General features: G+C 41.2%; 1 protein-coding gene across 4 annotated transcripts in view; it reads left to right on the top strand.

The window, feature by feature from the left end:
• The window catches only part of Dym (dymeclin), a 272,516-nt gene that overhangs the window by 74,783 nt on the left and 178,625 nt on the right, over nt 1-19,108 (top strand). For all 4 annotated transcript variants that reach the window (XM_060377040.1, XM_060377038.1, XM_060377039.1 and 1 more), the window contains one exon: nt 17,822-18,001. In XM_060377040.1, coding sequence (XP_060233023.1) covers nt 17,822-18,001 — 180 coding nt within the window. The remainder of the gene's footprint in view (nt 1-17,821; nt 18,002-19,108) is intronic.

Raw genomic sequence — 19,108 nt, 5'->3', positions numbered from 1 at the left:
TAGTAGGCCTTATAATTACTGATAAAAAAACGATGTTCTGAAGAATAAGAGGGGATATTCTGCCTCTTTTATGATAGGAGTAATGGCACAGTATGTGTGGATTTTAAAGGAGGACATTCTCTTTGAATTCAAGTTTTCAGTTAAGACAGGTGAGAGCCACTGAGCCTAGAGGTTGAGGATAAGTTCCGAAGGTGAAAGAAGTAGAGTCAGTGGCCCAGAGGAGACACTCACCGGAAACACATCACGCGCTTAAATCAGAGTGAGCAGAATGACTGTCAGCTTGTTCTTCAGTTGTGCGATTGCTGTGGGACATGATGTGGATGGAGTGTGGCACTCAGTCAAGGCCAGGTTTTGCCAGGCAAGTGTGATGCACCGAAAAGCGAGTGAAGACTTGAAAAGGAACTTGTAAGCAGGGTACCTGATGCTGAGCCAGGGAATCCTGGGTGACTGGGGAGGGAACTACACACCGAGGCTGGTGCTAGGTAGTGAAAAACTAACAGGGGAGACATCAACCAGAGAAACAGCCTGGCTGCTGGTAGGTGGTCCTCAGAGGAAGACGTGCACTCAAAAGCGCAGTGAAGTGCAGCTGTTAGCAAAGCCTGTGTAGCAGCCTGTGGCCATGCAGGTGTTGAGACAGCTGGAGGAAATGCAGCAGGCAAGGACTAGGGACACATCTTTCGGTGGGTTGTTGGAGGGTCTGTTGAAATCTTAAATGAGGACCGGATCTTAAATGAGGACCCTCATTTAAGTGAGGACCCTCACACTTGAGGGAAAGATAGTGGAACGAGTGCTGGCATCTGTTAGTGACCGAGCAGGAAGGTTTGAGGGGTATAGGGTGGTTCAGTGGGACCCTTCAAGGGATTTGTGATGTCTGAGGAATGATGCTTTGGAAGCAGCTGTTTGAATTCTGCTTGTAAGAGAGAGCACACATCACTGCTTGAGAGGGTTTCTGAGAAAGAACTGTCCTGGGGGGCCATTCAGGAGGGGGCCATCACTGAGATCAGGGCATGCAAAGAAACAGGCTGAAAATACCAGGTTTTCCGAAGATGTCAAAGGGTTGGGATGGGGAGACGTGTGGGGATGTGCATACCACAGGGCCCTGAGCCCCAGGGATGCAGCTTAGGCCTTTGTTGGTCAAGGTAATTGGGAATATAGGGTGCACTGGCATGGTCTTGATATTTCAGGGAAGAGTGGATAATGAATTCTAATTATAGTAGATGACAGTCTGTCTTGTGAGGTTGTTGATCTCTTGGCCAGGGAAATGTTCAGACCTCTGGGAGCCTGTCTTATCGTGTGGTCGGATGTCTAGCTGAAGAAGGCACGGCTTTACCAGTTATGAATCATATTCTTGTAGGTTAGCCAGAAAACCCACAGCCACCTCCATTCATCATTTTAAGCTCACTTAATAAATTTATACATTTAAAAAGGTAGAACTGCATCAGTCAAAGACCATGACCAAATGGATAGTATGTCAACAGCAGCTTCCTCCCGTGCTGCAGGGAGACCAGGGGCCTGCATTCAAGTGTCTGTATGTGCATATCCATGCAGTGAGTTCCACAGCAGCCTGGCTTTCTTCATCTAGGACACTCAGGATAAAAATGGTAATTTTCCTGGAGGGTTATAGAAACAAAATACAGCATCGTATAATTTGCTCAGTAATTTAATATAGGTCAGCATTGATCACAGGTTAAAATTGACATCACATACTTTTATGCTATTCATTTATAGGAAAGTAAGAAAGTACTTGAATATGTGGCCTGTTTGCTGTCCTTCAGGTTGTCCAGGCTGTGTAATGTGGCCTAATTTTCTTCCCTTCTGTCATTCACAGCTATAGCTGAAAGTCGAGGTACACCGGGGGGGTGGGCACTTGCAGATCTGACCCCCCTCCCCACTAGGTCACAAGCAGCTTTCTGATGAAAGCTCCCCTGCAGAGGTTGAAACGTACTATGTCACACAATAATGACATTACTTTCTGTATTCTCTTAAAGTCCTAGGCACCATGGGGTTTGAGAGGTGATGGCTCAGTGATTAGAAGTGCTGGCTGCTCTTTCAAAGGACCCAGGTTTGAGTCTCACCATCCACATGATGGCTCACAATCATTTGTAGCTCCAGTCCCAGGGCACAGCTATGCATGAGGGCAAAACACCCATACTTGTATGATAGATCTTTTTTTTGAAAATTATGAGCATCTTGAACATAGCGACAACAATTTATTACATCACTGAACACTCTGAGCAAGACCTACAAGTAGGTAATTTAGGAAATGTTTGTTGACAGAGTGAAGCAGAAAGGGGTAGCCATTCATTAGGTGAAGTTAAGGAATGCAGTGCCCCAGTGGGCAGGCAGAGAGCTGATGAAACACAGCAGCAGAATCACCACTTGAGGAGACGCCCCTCCCCTTTGGATGTGGGTTCTGTGGGGGAGAAGAGCAGAAGAGCGGAATAGGAGTCTGCAGAGACAGCTTGGGACTAGCTGTGCTGTAAACCACAAACTGTTCTTTCTGCAGCAGGCAGGTGGGACTCAGGACTGCTGAAGGCAGGAGCTTGCCTCTCCTCCCTGAGTGCTGCCTGTAAGGGTGTGCACCACCATGCTCAGCTCCTTGTCACCTTTTTTATAAACTAAAAACAAAGAAAACATTACCAATTCTTCGTTTACCATCCATTTCGAAGACCTGAAACAGACATAAACACATTTATTAATAAGGAATACAGTCCTGCATGACAGGGCCTCTCAAGACAGAGATGACACTATGAAGGCACCATAATTAGCAAACCCTTAAAACTTAACCGAATTTTTAATAGTTTTCTATCAAAAGATGGTCTTATTGTTAATTGCATAATTTTAAATACTTCAAGTTTTTATTAATCTCATCTACTGAAAAATGTCAACATGCAGGTTTTGCATATTGGCAAAACAGTGCATTATAAAATTTATATGTCATTCACTTAACCAGAGTTTTGCTTTAAAAGATTACACAATGGGATACATAATCAATAAAGCGTAAAGAGCGCCACACTCAAGGAATTGGAGGGAGTGAGGTGAATAGAAAGAAGGGAAGTTAAGGCGATGATAAACAGCATCCTGACAGCTATTGACACACACAAATTACCGAAGGAAGCTCCCTGAGCGTTAGCCTTCATCCAGCTTCCCAGGCAAAGCCCTCAGACCCATGGAGGTTCTGACCTTAGGCACATAACAGCACTCTGCAGACCCGCCGATTTTCCCTCACTGCCCTTCTGCTCCACAACACCAGGCCCACCTCAGGGGACAACTAGAACAGGGTGAAGCCCACTACAGAGCTTGTATTTGGATGCCTGACCTTATTCAGCTTTGATTTCAGTACTAGACATTTTTAGACAACTTGCGTGGCTCCATTGTTTTTAAGTAGGTTTTTTTCAAGAGCTAGTTAAGCCTGGGCAACATTACAAGCTCATCAACCACAGTGTGTTTCTGTTTCATTATGCTGAAAGAGAAGGAAGGGTAGGAGCCCCGTCCTCCCATGCATGGCAGGGCTCCCACTCTCTTCTCAGGAAACCTGGGGTGCCATGCAGCAATGACTTTGTGACAGATGGGCTGAGGGCTGGTACCAGTGTCAGCCTGGTGATGCTTTCTGCTTTTCGTGATCCTCAGATAAGAAACAAGCCTCCTGCCTGACCCTGGCTAGTGTCTGCTTATGAACCTGCTTCTTCAACTAAATGCTGTCAGGGCAGGTTTCAATCCCGTGAGCATTTTCAGGCCCTTCCTAATACTTATACTCTCTGTCCTCCATTACACACTTACTACACATTATTTTTATTTGCTGATTGTTCATGTCTTGGTAACCTCTGAATTCATTACTTTTAAATCTTCTTTTTCAAATATCTATATGCATTTTTCCATTTCAAACTGTCTAGTTCTCAGTTCCTTTCATCTTCTTCCTGCCTTATGGTAGAGATGGCATTGCAGTTGCCTCTGCTAAGGCCAGGTTCGGCACAATGAATTGAGGCTGCTGGTGCTATTCCCACCATAACTGATTGGTTTGGAAGAAACTCCAGCCCTCTTTTTCAGAATATCTCTTTCCGCCAGGAGGAAAGTTGGGGGTCCTCTTACGTTTGCCCACTGTGATCTCACCTGGAGCCCATTCTTACCTTTCAGAAAAGTACCATCTGGAGGCAATGTAGAAAAAAATAACCTGAAAGTAGGAGTATGTCATTACATCTGGAGACATTCAGTTAATGTGCATTCTTTCCTAAGTGGTACTTAAGTGTTAATATAAGCAATTAATTTAATATTTGACTACTTTCACTTGTGGATTCCAAATTGATTCTTTCTGGGGATTGGTATTACTAAAATTAGTTATTCTTTATGTCTTTTAGTATATGAAATTAGTGTGTTAATTGTTTGTAGCAAAATCATAAATAATTCAGACTTCAATCTTGATTTTTATATGGCAAAAATAAAGAATTTCATATGCATATTTTTACATAAGACAAAAACTTTAAAACTGAGAACCTCGCTATTTTCCTATTTGCTAAAATAAAAAATAGTGGTGGATTATAGTGGTACAAAGTAATTACACCACAGTGAAGAAGGTAGGTTTCCTCTAAGGGGAGCACATTTGGATGGCTTTGAGGACAGAAGAGATGTGTAGGAGTAAGGAGAAGTCTAGATAGAGCCAGCCAGGGGCAGCGCTTTGGACTGTGTGGGATTCCCTCATCTGCAGGAAGAGTAAGTGGTTGATGGTCATACCCAGCCCCACTACCACTGTCATCATCTTATAATAAGGAAGGCGTACTGTATTGTTTTTCTTTTCCTTGGTGGAAAAAACTTTCTTTCTTCTTTTTGTTTTTGTTTTTGAGACAAAATGTCTTTGTATAGTCCTAGCTGTTCTGCAACTCACTCTGTAGACCGGGTTGGCCTTAAACTCAGAGATCTGCCTTTTTCTGTCTTCTTAGTGCTGGAATTAAAGGTTTGTGCCCAGCTATGAAAAGATTTTCTTAAGTGTAACATCTGATCAAGTGTACAGGTAAATTAGCATTTAGCTCAATTAATTATTATGACATCAATATGACAGACTTAAGTCAGTAGCTCTAGTGTGAGCAGAATCTTTTCTTAATCCCTACTTCTCCAGCTGTAGATTTGTTTTTAATGGGTGTACAAAATAATGGCTTTCATCATGATGGTTTTATACATGTGCCTTGTGCTTTGTCCGTACTCTCCCCCCCTCACCAGTATCTGGTACTGAGAATCAGTTGTGCCTGTGTTTGAGCTTTATATTGATAGAATCAACTGTTTGTCTTCTTCTGTTCATTTGTGAAATCCATAGTCTGTGTGAAACATAGTTCATTCGTTTTTGTGTTTTTTTTAATTACAATGTCTTTATCACATTTTGAAGCTATCCATCATTTTATTTATTCTTTATGTTATAGCATGTATTTGGTTGATATCTGATTTTGGACTGTTAAATACTTATGATCTCTACATTTTCATACTGTTCTTCCTCCTTATTTCTTCAGTACAAGCCATGGCTACAGCATTAAATTTCTTAGTTCTGCTTTCCTTTTCAAACTGCGTTTGTTTCTCTTTCTACCTTACTTGCTCCTTTTCATTGTAGACCTGCGTAAGAGTGATTACTAATAACCATGAGACAGAGTCAGTGTTAGGCTGTTTTAAAGTCTCCTCTGCCAAAGAAACTAGGCATTACAGGTTAGCTGTAGCAGGTTCTTGGGACAAAGTCTGAAAGCATCCAACATTCTTTACCAAAATATCACAAGAATGATCTTTAGCCCACTTGCTAGTATTGTTCCCCTCTGAAGCCTCATGAGCTGGGTCTCCGTGGTCCATATTGCTCTCAGACCCACTGTCTCAGGAGCCCACAGAACACCCTATCAAGTTCCTCTTGCAGCATTCAACTGCTTTTCTAGTTCGAAGGCCCAAGGTCTTCCATATTCCTCCAACAAACATGGTCAGGCAGATCACAGTGGTAGTCCTCTCCCAGCACCCACTTCTGTCTTAGTTACTTTTCTTTTCTGTTGCTGTAACAGCATGGCCAAGGCAGCTTGGTTCTAATACAGATTAAAATCCATCACCATCATGGTGGGGAAGGTGTGGTGACTAGAGCTGGAACCTAAGAGCTGAAGGCTCACATCTCAAACCACAAGAAAGGAAGCAGAGGGAACAAACTCAGAGGACTCAGTGACATTCTTCTTCCAGGAAGGCCATACACCTCCTATTTCTGCCCAGTCTGCCTGGGGCCTAAGTTTTCCAATGCCCAGACTATGAGGGACATGTTATTCAAACCAGCATGTAACCTTTGTGTGGTTATTCTAGTATATTCTAGTATATTCAACATATTTTAGTTGGGATACTCCCCCAGTGAGCCAGGAGTGAGGGAAGCAGTCATAGCACTGAAGTCAACACAGGCAGAATTCTGTAGTTGTCTTCACACTTCTAGAACCTTCTGTGCACTGATGACCTTTCTGGAGGTTTAACGCTCTGGAAGGTCAGTGGTCTGCTGGAGCTCCTGAGTTCTCAGACTCTGCAGTCAACATTCTGGCAGATGATGGTTCCTGGGCTTGGTCCACCTAGGCCCAAGTACAACACTAATTTCTCTGCACACTCCTGCCACCTGCACCTTTCTGCCTGTCAGGGTTTGTTTCCACCACTGCTGCCCAGGGCTCATCTTCACACTGAGGCCATATGACTCTGACTTATGATTGTCCATTGTCAACCCCATCACCATAGCTCAGTTGTAAATAATAGGTTTTCTGTCCAGATGGCACTTAGCCATAGCCCAGTAATCAGGGAACTGCTCTCCTCTGCTCACCCATCCCTCCTCACCTCCAGAAGATGCACGTTCAGCTGTGCCTGCCCCTGGGTTTGAGGTCCCTGAGAACTGTGGGCTTGTCCTGTGCATAGGACTGTTGGTCAGGGTCTCCTAGCTGGCCTTTGGGATCAAGCCTATGCCTACTTGACCCACACCGCAGAGCTGTAAACTGGAGCTGCGTGGGTGTAGCTTGCTTCTTTTGCTGTTTGCCCATGAGATTTTCCCTCTGTGAATTTCCAGAATTTCTTTTTCTCTTTGGAATGCTGTCTTTGTTTACTCATGGCGACACTTCACTGATCCACACAAGCAGTTTCTGGTCTACCTCTTCTTACCCCGAAGCTGCCAAGCTAAACATTTTTAAATGAAAGGTCTCTTTCTTTGTTGTTTGTTACATTTACAATGTTTCAGTTTGTCATACTTTGTGTCTTCACATTTTCATTGTTGAGAATAAATGTATTTAAGCTAGAACTTACAAATGGTATCAACAATAGATTCCTTTTCTAAAGATTTATTTTCTTTCCTATTTATTTGTTTGTTTATGTGTCTATGGGTGTGTCTGACTCCTGTGCGGGTGCCCACAGAGGCCAGGAGAGTGTGTCAAATCTGGAACTGGAGTTCTGGGCAGTTGTGAGCTGTGTGGGGGCTCAGAAATGAACCCTGGTTTCCTGGAACAGAAATAAGAGCTCTTAACTGCTGAGCCATCTCTCCAGCCCAGATTTATTTTTTTAGTTAACTTGAATTCTTTTTTACTTTTTGCTCGCTTAGTTTTACTTTCAGAGCTTATTTGGAAGACCTAAGAACTATAATTAAAAAACACTGGGAACCTTCCTTAATTTGGCTTTAGGAACAGAAGGAAATATACTGTAACTTTCCTTTATTTTTCTGGTAAAGAGAATTTTCTCTTTTTCCTTTTGCCAACAGGAAAATGCAGTTCCATTAAGGTTCTTGGGTCATAGATCAGAGGCTTGGATCTCCAAAAAGTGAACTTTTGGAAGAAGTACGGTCCAATATCATGGGCCAGTTCAAACTACAATGTAGGCAGTGGCGAGCTGCCTCCTTCTCCCTCTGAGGAAAGGCAGCTGTGAGTGACTTAGGAGAGACAGAAAGGAAGGAGAGAGGGATGGAGGAGGGAAAAAGGAAGAGGGAGAGAGAGAGAGAGAGAGAGAGAGAGAGAGAGAGACCCTGTGAGAAGCTCCCAGAGTCCTGAGAACAGTTTGAAAGGGTGAAAAGCAGTAAAGAAGCTGTCCTGAAAAAGAATCTGTGTTTTCTTTGTATAGTTCATCCAGGGAAAGTCAGCTCCTGTTTATCCTGGTAATGAAGATGAACAACTGTGAGGGAAATCCAAAAACATCATTTATGTTGTATCTTGGAGAACCTTTTGGGGTTATTTTTGTTGTTGATTGAACTTTTAAATTATATTTTCTCTCCCTATAATCCTGGTACAAACAGTGATGAATGTATGGGCGAAAAGTTCTAGGCAAACTAGAGGTAGAAGGGAGTAACTTAAACTTCTCAGATATGTTACAGGTAAACAACTAGTTCCAAAAGAAAATATTTTTTGCTTCTGACTTTATTTTTAATTTTTTTTGCTCTTAAATGTTTATTATTATTGTTATTGTTATCATTATTATTTAATGTGCCATCTACTTCAACTTTATTCAGAAGCTCATGTAAAATAGCAGGATAAATGTCTTTCTTCCAGCATAATATTTTTATTGATTCTTTCGGAATTTCACACCATGAGCCTAAATCACACTCATTTACCAGTCCTTCCATGTTTGCCCTCTACCTTTGTGGCCTCCCCCCCAAAAAAAAAAATAAAAAAAAAGCAATCTCAAGTCCAGTTTTTGTTATCTGTACACTCTGTGGAGCGTGGCCAAACTCTCAGTGGCCTGCCCCTTAATAGAACTGAGTGGTTCCCCTCCCACAGCCCTACCAGAAGGCATTCATTGTGGAGAGCTACCTTCAGCGACCTTATCACACTTTTTAAAAGTTCTCTTCGGTGGCTTCCTGTTTTGGCTAATACTCCTGGGTGAGCACTATTAAAGTTTTTAAAATTACTTTTTTTTTTTTAATTTGTCAGGCTTCTTGGTAGGAAGCACAGGCAAAAACTCACCAAATCGTCTTACAGCCCTGCACTTCTTACGTAGCTTTGGTTTTTCTCAGCTGTGTCATGAATTGTGAAAGAAAAGTTTTGAATACATTTAACTTGTGCTATTTAGTTGTCAGTTTGTTGATGAGCATTACCCAAATTTTCCTAATGTAAAATAGGGAGCACACTACATATCAGCAGTGTCGCTGCCCTCTTGGCCCTCTGCAAATGCTCGCTGCAGCAAACAGGCAGAGCTGTTGGATAAGGCCAGCTCTCCCTCTGCTGACATGGAGGCTTTTTCCAGGAATGTGGATGGAGGCTCCCTTCACAGCCTTCTGGGGAACTCCTGAACTTGGTGGAGGTTTTGCACTACCTTCATGAAAATCTTCAAAAGTTAATAGTTAAAGCCAATGAAATGAATTCTAGAATAAGTAGAAGGGGCTGGAGCGGTGGCTGAGTAGTTAGTCCCAGTTCAGTTCAAGCAGCCCTGTCCGGTGACTCACAAATGCCTGTGACACCTGCTGAGATGACCCAGCACCCTCTGGCCCCAGGGGCACCTGCACCCATGAGCACACAGTCACATGATGACAGGCAAATGTAAGCATGATTTAAATCTCTTAAACTAAAAGTTGATGATTTGTATGTCTACATATGGTAAGAAATTGCATATATATCATACAATTTTATCAGTATGAAGTTTTTAAATTTAGTTCTGTATGTGAGTATTTTGCCTGCATGTAGGTGTATACAGCACATACGAGTGGCTGCCTGTGGAGGTCAGAGGAGGGTATCCGATCCCTGGAACTGGAGTACATACAGTTAATGAGCTGCCATGTGGGTGCTAGGAATCAAACATGGGTCTTCTGCGAGAGCAGGCTCTTTGCCCACTGAGCCATCTATCTAGCCTTTGACAGGCATATTATGAAACAGTTTATATTGTGTGTTCCATAAAAATGTAAAATATTAGAAAATAATAGGTTTCTGCATTGAACAGTTTCTAGTGTAAAGAAGGATTAAAATTGCTTGCCATAGTGAGCTCAGAGAAATACAATTTATCAGTTGTTTATTTTGCTGTGTAATAGTTTTATTTCTTTGCAGAAGCATTTGTTAGTGATGGTATTTCTTAAAACAATATCCTTTGCTCATTGTAATAAGTGACTAAAATCATGGATCTGTATGAAAATAAAAGAATCACCTTGTCACATAGATATACTCAATGATAACATGTTAGTGATTTTTTAAAAAGATTTATTTATTTTATATCTTATGTATAATTTTTTTGCCTGCATATATGTATTTGTACTATGTGTGTGCCTGGTGCCCATGGAAGCCAAAAAAAGATGTCAGACCCTTTGGAACTGGAGTTACAGTTTTGAGTCTTCATATAGTTGATGGGAAGTGAACCCAGATCCTCAGAACAGAAAGTGCTCTTAATCTGAGCTATTTCTCCAGCCTCTTTGATGATTTTTACTTTGAGTCATCAGCCAGCCTCTCTGCCTTTCCCTCGGTCTTAGGGTTTTTTATTGCTGTAATAAAATACCATGACCCAAGTTGGGGAGGAAATAGTTTATTTGGCTCACATTTCCACGTTGTCAATTGGAAATGTAAGTCAATTCCATCATTGAAGGAAGTCAGGACAGGAACTTAAACTGGGCAGGAGCTGATGCAGAGGCCATGGAGTAATGCTGCTTACTGGCTTGCTCCCCATGGCTTGTTCAGCTGCTTTCTTATAGAACCCAGGACCACAACGCACAATGGGCCCTCCCCCATTGATCACTAATTGAGAAACTGTCTTTCAGGCCTGTCCTCATCTTATGGAAGCATTTGCTCAACTGAGGCCTTCTTGTGTAACTTTTGTGTCTGGTTGACATAAGACTAGCCAGCACACCCTTCCTGACTCCATCCCTCTCTCCTCCCTCTTTCTTCACAACATCTACCAAGTCTTTCCCTCCCAGCGTGTGTCCTCAGTTCACTGTGTATCACATCACATTTTTTGGGTTGGTGACCAGGAATTTTCATGCTCTTGCAACCATCCTTGCTGGTTTGTAATTGCTTGAGTTCTGTTAGAATACATCTGTGTTATGAGTGATACTCTAGAAAGCCAGTAACTGAAATTTATCTTCATTTGCACTCTTTTCCGTTATGTCACATGACCATGTCAACAGTGGATATTGGCACATATGTACTGGTGGGTTGACATACATAGATATGTGTATTTACAAAGTTCTGACACAAAAAAGATTTGGCATTGTTTACAAGTGTTGTTTTGTGATTTGCCTTTTTTTACTCAACGGTATTTGAATGAAGGTTTTCTGTGATCCACATAACGATACGCCAATGGGTCTAAATTCTGTTATTTTATTATTTTTAATATAAAATCTTTTGAACCTATTTTCTCTTCCCCTGACTTTTTCCAGATCCTTCCCACCTCTGTACCCCATTTATGTCAGTTCCTCACCCTCTCACAAAATCAAAAAAATATTGAAACCAAAACTCACCTCACAGATATCAAAAGAGCAAAAAAGACTAATAAGGGAAAAAAATGGCAAAACAAAAAGTCCTCAGATAAATTGCTGCATTAGTTTTGTGTTGGACTCATGGGCATGGGGTCTGCCTGGAGTGTGATGGGTGTACCCAGTGGCACTCCAGTGGAGAAAGCTGATTGTTCTTTTGCCAGTGGGTATCAGTTGCAAATAGCATCTTGGTTCCAGTTAGCACCCAGTCTCTGTTCCGCTCTTGATGCCGGACTCTGTCTGGCTTGAATCTGTGCAGGTCTGTGTGCACTGCCACAGTCTCTGTGAGTTCATATGTGTACCAGTCTTGTTGTGTCTGGGAGACACTTCCCTTGGAGTTAGGCCGTCTATCACCTCTGGCTCTTAGCATCTTCTGCCGTTTCTTCTGCTTGGCTCCCTGAACCTTGATGGGAAGGCTTGCCCGTTTTGGACTGAGTGCCCTAAAGTCTCTCACCCTTTGCATAGTCTTGTTGTGAGTCTGTGCAAGAAGCCTCCCTAATGTGGGTGGAGGGATGCACTGATCTATTTTCCCTTAGCATAATAATACTCTTAGGTTTTTTTTTTTTCCTGGGCCCAGGACTTACCTAGTTTCAGGTTCCTTCTTCTTTTGTAGTGTCAGGCTTGGGTTCCTTCTTTTGCAGAGGCCCTTAGATCCACTCAAACCGTGGTTGGCTCCTTCCATATATTTGTGCAACTGTTGTTCCAGTGATTCGTGTAGGAAGGTCACTGTAGGTTACAGGGTTTATAGCAGGGCAATATTTAAGATTACCTTTCTCCTCCTGTAGCATGCAGAGAATCTTGAACACTGTTAACACTAGTCAGTAGGGGCAAAGCTTCTAAAGTTAGGTACCAACTTGACCTCTGTGTGTCTGACGGCATAAGTAAGTTTTGCCTTCAGCAATAGGTCTTACTGTCAGACTGTGGAGAGCAGAAATAGCTAGCTAGCCTTGGCATAGCCTGTGATGTTGGGAGATTCCATGGTACACATTTGCTAACGTGTGGCAGTGGAGGGTTTCCTTGGTCGCATAGATGTCTGGAAAGCAATCTGATGTTTTATTTAGATCACCTTCATCTGTGTGTATAGAAAGCTTCCACACTAGTAGATTTCCATATGGTTTTTCATAAGGCCTTTAGTGTTAGTTGTCTCCCCATAGTCTCTTCATTACCCTTCTCTCCCAAGAACTCCATAATTAATCCTCCTTACTCTAATTTCCTTTATATCTCCCTAATACTGTATTTTATTTACAATTCCTTGGGAGATTTTCTTTTTCCCCCTGATCCCTTACATGGTATTTAGCCTCTTGGTTATTTATATGTATAGTGCATAGAGGGAATACTTAAAAGCTATTTTGTATAAGAGAAAACATACAATATTTGTCCTTTTGAGTCTGGGTTAGCACACTCAGAAGGATTTCTTTTTTCTAATCCATCCATTTACCTGCAGATTTCATTTTTCTTAATTGTGTAAATTTATCAGTTGATGGACATCTAGTTAGTTTCCAGTTTCTAGCGATTCTGAATAAAGCAGCAATGACCATGGATGAGCAAGTGTCTCTGTTCTTTAGATGAAGTGTTCTTGGGGTAGGTCCCAACAGATGTATAGCTGGATCTTGAGGTGGATTGATTGCTGTCTTCCTAAGGAACCGCCACATTGATTTCCATAGTGGATGGCCCAGTTTGCAGTCCACCAGCAATGAGTAAGTTTCCCCTTTCCCTGCACTCTGGCCAGCATGTGCTGTCATTTGTCTTATTGATCTTGGCTATTCTGACGAGCGTAAGATGAACTCTCAAAGTAGTTTTAATTTGCATTTTTCTGATGGCTAAAGCTGTTGAACATTTCTTTTAAGTGCTTCTCAGTCTTTTGAGTTTCATCTTTTGAGAATTCTCTTTTTAGATCTGTACCCCACTTTAAATTGTTTTTTTTTTTCATGTTCATTTTTAAAAAGTTATTTATATGTTTTAGATACTAACTCTTTACTGGATGTATAATTGGTAAAGAACTTTTCTCCAGTTCTGTAGACTGCCACTTTGTCCAATTGATGGTGTCCTTTGCTGACCAGAAGCTTTTTACTTTCATGAGGTCCTACTTACTCCTTCTTGTTCTTACTGCCTGTGCTATTGGTGTTCTGGTAAGAAAGTCTTTTCCTGTGCCAGTGAATTGAAGCCTATTCTCTGCTTTCTCTTCTGTCAGGGTCAGGGCATCTTGTCTTAATATGTTGAGGTCCTTGATCCATTTGGAGTTGAGTTTTGTACTGGGTGATAGAAGTGGGTTTATTTTCATTCTTTTACATGTATCTGTCTGGTTTGATCAGCACCATTTGCTGAATATGCTGTTTTATTATACTTTGACTTCTTTGTAAAAAACCAACTGTGTGTAGGTGTGTGGGATTATGCCTGGGGGTCCGTTTTGATTCCATTGGCTAATCTGTCTGTTTTATGCAGATACTGTGCTGTTGGTTTTATTGTTGTTTTTGCTACGATAGCCCTATAGTACACAACCTGAGATCTGAGATCTGGGAGGGCGATTCCACCAGAGTTCTTTATTCATTCAGAATTGGGTCTCCTCTGTTTCCGTATGAGATTTTGAAATTTGTTTTTTCCATTTCTATGAAAAATTATGTTGAGTATTTGACGGGGATTGAATTGAATCTGTAGATTTCTTTTGTTAAAATATTTTCTGGGCTTTTGATTCACACTTCTTACTCTTATTCTGTACCTGTTACTGATAGTTTCAGTCCTTTCATAGTCTTTTTTTTTTTTTTATGTTGGTCTCTTACTGTGGTTAATTAGTATGTGTTCATACTTTTTAAAACAATATTGGATGTTACCTTTACATTTTTCTGTTCTTTCTGGTCATACCATGTGCCTATAATTTCAGCAGTCCAAATACTGAGGCAGGGGAATCTCGAATTGACTGGGCTGGGGGCTTCATAATTTTTTTTTAATTTTTGTTATTTATAAAAACAAACAAAAATGGACCAAATAAACAACTCTATTCTCACAGATGATTTAATTATCATTACTATTTATTTTGCTTTTTACCTATCTGTTCTTATTTTACTTCCTAATTTGTATATTTTATATCACTTTGTTATATTCGTTATAAATTTATCTTCTCATTTGTTTCTCATCTTGTAACTTGATGATGTATTTCATTGCATTGTAATATTTAATTTTAACTATATTACTGTTATTTTATATCCTTTTCATTTTATTTCTTGTGTAAGAAAAATTTTTCTTGCTAGGTAGTGGCCTTAGCATTAGGGGGCTGAGACAGGAGGATCATGAGTTTTCAGAGTGAGCTACATAGAGATACTCTGTCTCAACAAATGACACATGCCATAATTGTTTTGTTTTGTGTTTTAGAGACAGGGGATTATGTAGTCTAAGCTGGCCTTGAACTTCTTGATCTTCCTCTCCTGCCTCACCTTCCTGAATGCTGGGATTATAGTTGCTTGCACACACATACTTCTTTAGCTAAATAGTGGGTAAATTATTACATTTTAGTGTTCCAAGTATATTAAAAGGTTATAGTCTTAGCTCACTGGTTTGAAGTAATTGCTTTATCAGATGTTTAATTCACAAATCTGTGTTCCAAAATCAGTTCTTTAGATATTTTTGTCTACTGTGCTCAAAATCCATCCTTTGCAAATGATTGTGGCTTTGTAGAAACACTGCCGTGGGAGGAGGAGCACCCTCCTGAGATTAGTCTGTGAGCTCTTTTCTTTCCTTGATTTCATTTACACCATGTTGCTCAGTATCATGTAAATTTCTGTTAGTAGTTTTATAGACATTGTGCTGGCTTTTAGATCCTCTCAGAGGCAGACTTGACACTTCTGCGTACTGCACCTTTCTTTTTCACAAATGTTTCCGCTTAAATTCAGATTTCCCGTGGCCTTCAGTCAAGTTCAGTGGATGTAAGCGCAAACATCTTAGGCATTTTAGGCTCAGGGCCGGATGCCTTTGATATTTATTTATTGGCGTATGTGCGCCTGAATGTGCATGTTTGCGTGGGATTTAGAGGACAACTCGTTCTTTCCAGTCTTTGGGCCCTAGTGTCCAAACTATCAGGTTTGACCTATCAGGTTTGGTAGCAAGTTCCTTTACCTGCTAAGCAATCTTGCTGGTTAAGTATTCCTGAACATTGATTTGTTGCTATTACAACTGAAATTAAATCTATTTTTCATTATTAATTACTTGTGTATAAGAAGGCTTTCAATGTAAGTATTTGTTGATGTATATTATTGTACACAGTGATGCATTTCATAAAGACACTTTCACCTACAGGTACTTCCATGAACTTTTAACCAAATCACCCCTCACACCCTGCCCTTTCCCTTTCTCCTTTGTTCTTATTGATCTCCCAAACAATCTTAGTTCTACTTTCTATTCTATATACATGTATGATTTTTCTGTGCCTTTTTAAAACTTGGGATCCCTAAGTGAGAGAAAGCATGCTGTACTCTTTCTGAGTCTGGCTTCCCTAGTATTCATTTTCCTACAAGTGGATAATATTTTATTCTTCATGGGTGAGTAAAACTCCATTGTCTAGAGATACCACATTTTCTTTGTTCATTTTTTCACCGAGTCCATGTCTGGACCCTTGAGTATTGCCATAAACAGATGTGCAAGCGTGTTTCTCATATGTCGATTTAGAGTCCTGCCATGCAGTAGTTGAGCTCGTTCTGATTTCTGTGGTGACTGGTCTGATTCACCTTCTCACCAGCAGTGTACAAGGGCCCTATTCCTCCCGTGCCCTTGCCACCATTCACTGCTACTTGTTTTCTTAATGGTAGCTGTTGTGACTGTAGTGAAGCGGAGTACAGCTTTTGATTCTTGGGAGTAGAGAGTTGGTCCAGCACCCATTAGCTATAAAGGACCTTGATAATGGAGTGATTGCCACGGAAGCTTTTCTACCAGGGATAGAATTAACATATAATTTTACAGTGTTTAGTAGTTAAACATGAAAAGAAACTGGTGACAATCATTGTAATGCTACTTTAAGCTCAGACATTCAAACATTGCATTTCAACATGGAAAAAATGTGACATTTTATTCTTTGCTGGCTTCATGGGTTTGTGTGTGTGTTTTCATGTGTTATGTAGATGCATGTGTGTGCACATGTCTGTTTGAAGGCCAGAATTCCAAGTCAGGCATCATTCCTCACTTGCCATCTACCTTTTGAATTTTTTTAGGATAACATTTAATGAGGAGGGCCTGTAGCTTGCCTAGGAGGCCAGGCTTCCTGTCCAGCGAGCCCAGGGATGCTCCTGTCCCCTCTCCCCATGCTAAGATTGCAGGTGTGTGCCACCGTGCCCAGCTTTTTGTTTTACATAAGTTCTGAAGATCAAACTTGGGTTCTCATGTCTCCAAGGCAAGCATCTTACCAACCAAACTGTTCCTCTAGCCTGATTTTGAATGTCAAGTCTTTCAAATTGATTGTGTATCTTTACATCTGTAGCATAATGCAGTTTAGACTCTATGGTGCTTGTCCAACTGTAAGCAGCTGGCAACCACAGTGTTGGGCTGTGTACTTATGAGTACCCAGTCATATTGCCTACTGATAGTCTCTCCACAACCGTAGAAGCATCTTTTACCTTCTTGCATACTTTTAGGAGGGCGCACAGCATACTGGGGCAGGAATGGAAGTGCGTGCACTGTTTGCATTTTCTGACCTTTGTGCATTGGTGTAATGCTGTACTTGGATTTCTTTTTTATTAATTAAATTTTATTTGTTTACATTAATTACATTTTATTCGCTTTGTATCCTAGCTGTAGCCCCACCCCTCATTCCCTCCCAATCCTATCCTCCCTCCGTCATCTCCTCCCGTCCCCTCTCCAAGTCCACCGATAGGGGAGGTCCACCTCCCCTTCCATCTGACCTAGCTTATCCAGTCTCATCAGGACTGGCTGCAATTGGATTTTCTTTTAATTGTGTTTATTTCCATTTTTAAACAGACATTAGAAATATTTGTAGAAATTTTAAGTGGGAGATAGTATAGAAAGTAGAAATAGTTATGGAACTAGAGACTTTAAAACATTTGCTCTAGAGCAGCTTTGTCCACTAAGAATATAAATAACATAATTTTACAATATCTAGAATAATATTTTAAAAATTAAAAGAAACTGGTGAAAATAATTGTGATGATATCTGAACCTCATATATGTGAAATACCTCATTTCAACACGGAAACAATCTGAAAGCACATTAGTAAGGCATTTATACATTCTTTGGTGGTGGTAGTAGTGGTTATGTGTCTGTCTGTCTGTCTGTCTGTACAGTCAATAGAACCCTCAAATAATGAACTTGTTTGTTTTTAATTTAAAACATATTTCAGAGTCTTAAGCATAAATATGTAGAATACTCACATTATTGGATCTGCAGTCCTAACCATATGTTTTCTTTCCCAGCTGGTCTCTGGACTGTCTTCACGCTAGGCGGGGCAGGCAGCAAATCCTCCTCTCCTGAGCTTACTTCCCCTCTGGCCAACCAGAGTCTCCTGCTGCTGTTGGTGCTGGTGAACCTGACAGATGCTCCAGACACACCAAACCCCTACAGACAAGCCATCACATCTTTTAAGAATACCCAAGGTTCGTGCTGGGTTTCCTCTGAGCATCCTTCCAGTCAGTCACAGAGGGTTGTCTTCTCCGTGCTGTGTATCTGTATAGTTGCTGAGATGAGTGTCATAGAAAAACTTGGAATGTGTTTCCTGCCATTTTCCTCAGAGAGGTCAAATAATTCTTAGAGGAATTCTGCGGTCCTTTATATCCAGTAAATTTATGTTTCTTTTAGAGACAATGAAAGTAGCTTGAACGCCAGTGTTAGGGACAAGAATTAGCTTGTGAAACCTACATGATGGGTTGGTTGTTTTAAAATTTCAAAGTCTGTATTTTAGTTAAAGTTTTATAGGACTAAATACTGTAACAGAAATCAACAGACTTTTTTTTTTTGTTCAGGTGCAGGGGCTTTGTGGGTGTGTGTCTGTTTGTCTTGCAGCCTCCTCTGTCTGATGTAGGGAAGCCACAGGCAGCATAGGAAGGAGCAGTCGTGACTGTGCTCCGGTAACCGTTTCTTGCAACAGGAGTGTGTTGCTTGTGGGCCGTAAATGCCGCAGAAACTCTGGTGGCAACAGCTTGTGACACTGGACCTGCAGTCAAGTAGCAGGGAGTGTGTGTGCATGTGCTCAGCTTGCTGTCTCCTCACTTGTGTTCTTTGTGCTTTGCTTTAGTCCGGGACCCCGGCCCATGAAAGGGCACTGCCAGAGTTTAAGGTTGCTCTTCCTGCCTCAGCTAACCTAATCTAGATAATCCCTCACAGACATGCCAGATCTGTTTACATGGTATCCTAAATCACATCAAGACTGACTGTCACTAGGCTATCCCTTATTGGCTTCACACTTAAACACACACATTTTCAGTTTAGCCTTCCACCCTTTTCCCCATTGGCTCATAACTCATAACTCATAATGCAAAAATGTGTTCATTCCCGTAGTGCCTAACAATTCCAACACTGTTTACAAGTCTAAAAGCTCAGGTCTCACCTGAGACTCAAGATGACCGCCTCACTGGGGTCTCCTGTAAAATCAAAGCCAAATTGCATATTTTAATACAGAATGGCCCTGAGTGAACCTTCCCAGCTAGACAAGCACCAGCCCTCAGTGCCACGCCTGGCACCTGCAGCTCTCCCATGATACAACT

Source organism: Meriones unguiculatus, chromosome 2, assembly GCF_030254825.1.
Source record: "Meriones unguiculatus strain TT.TT164.6M chromosome 2, Bangor_MerUng_6.1, whole genome shotgun sequence".
Lineage (NCBI taxonomy): Eukaryota > Metazoa > Chordata > Mammalia > Rodentia > Muridae > Meriones > Meriones unguiculatus.
The sequence above is the reverse complement of the archived record's forward strand: the minus strand, read 5'-3'. Positions and strand labels throughout refer to the sequence as shown.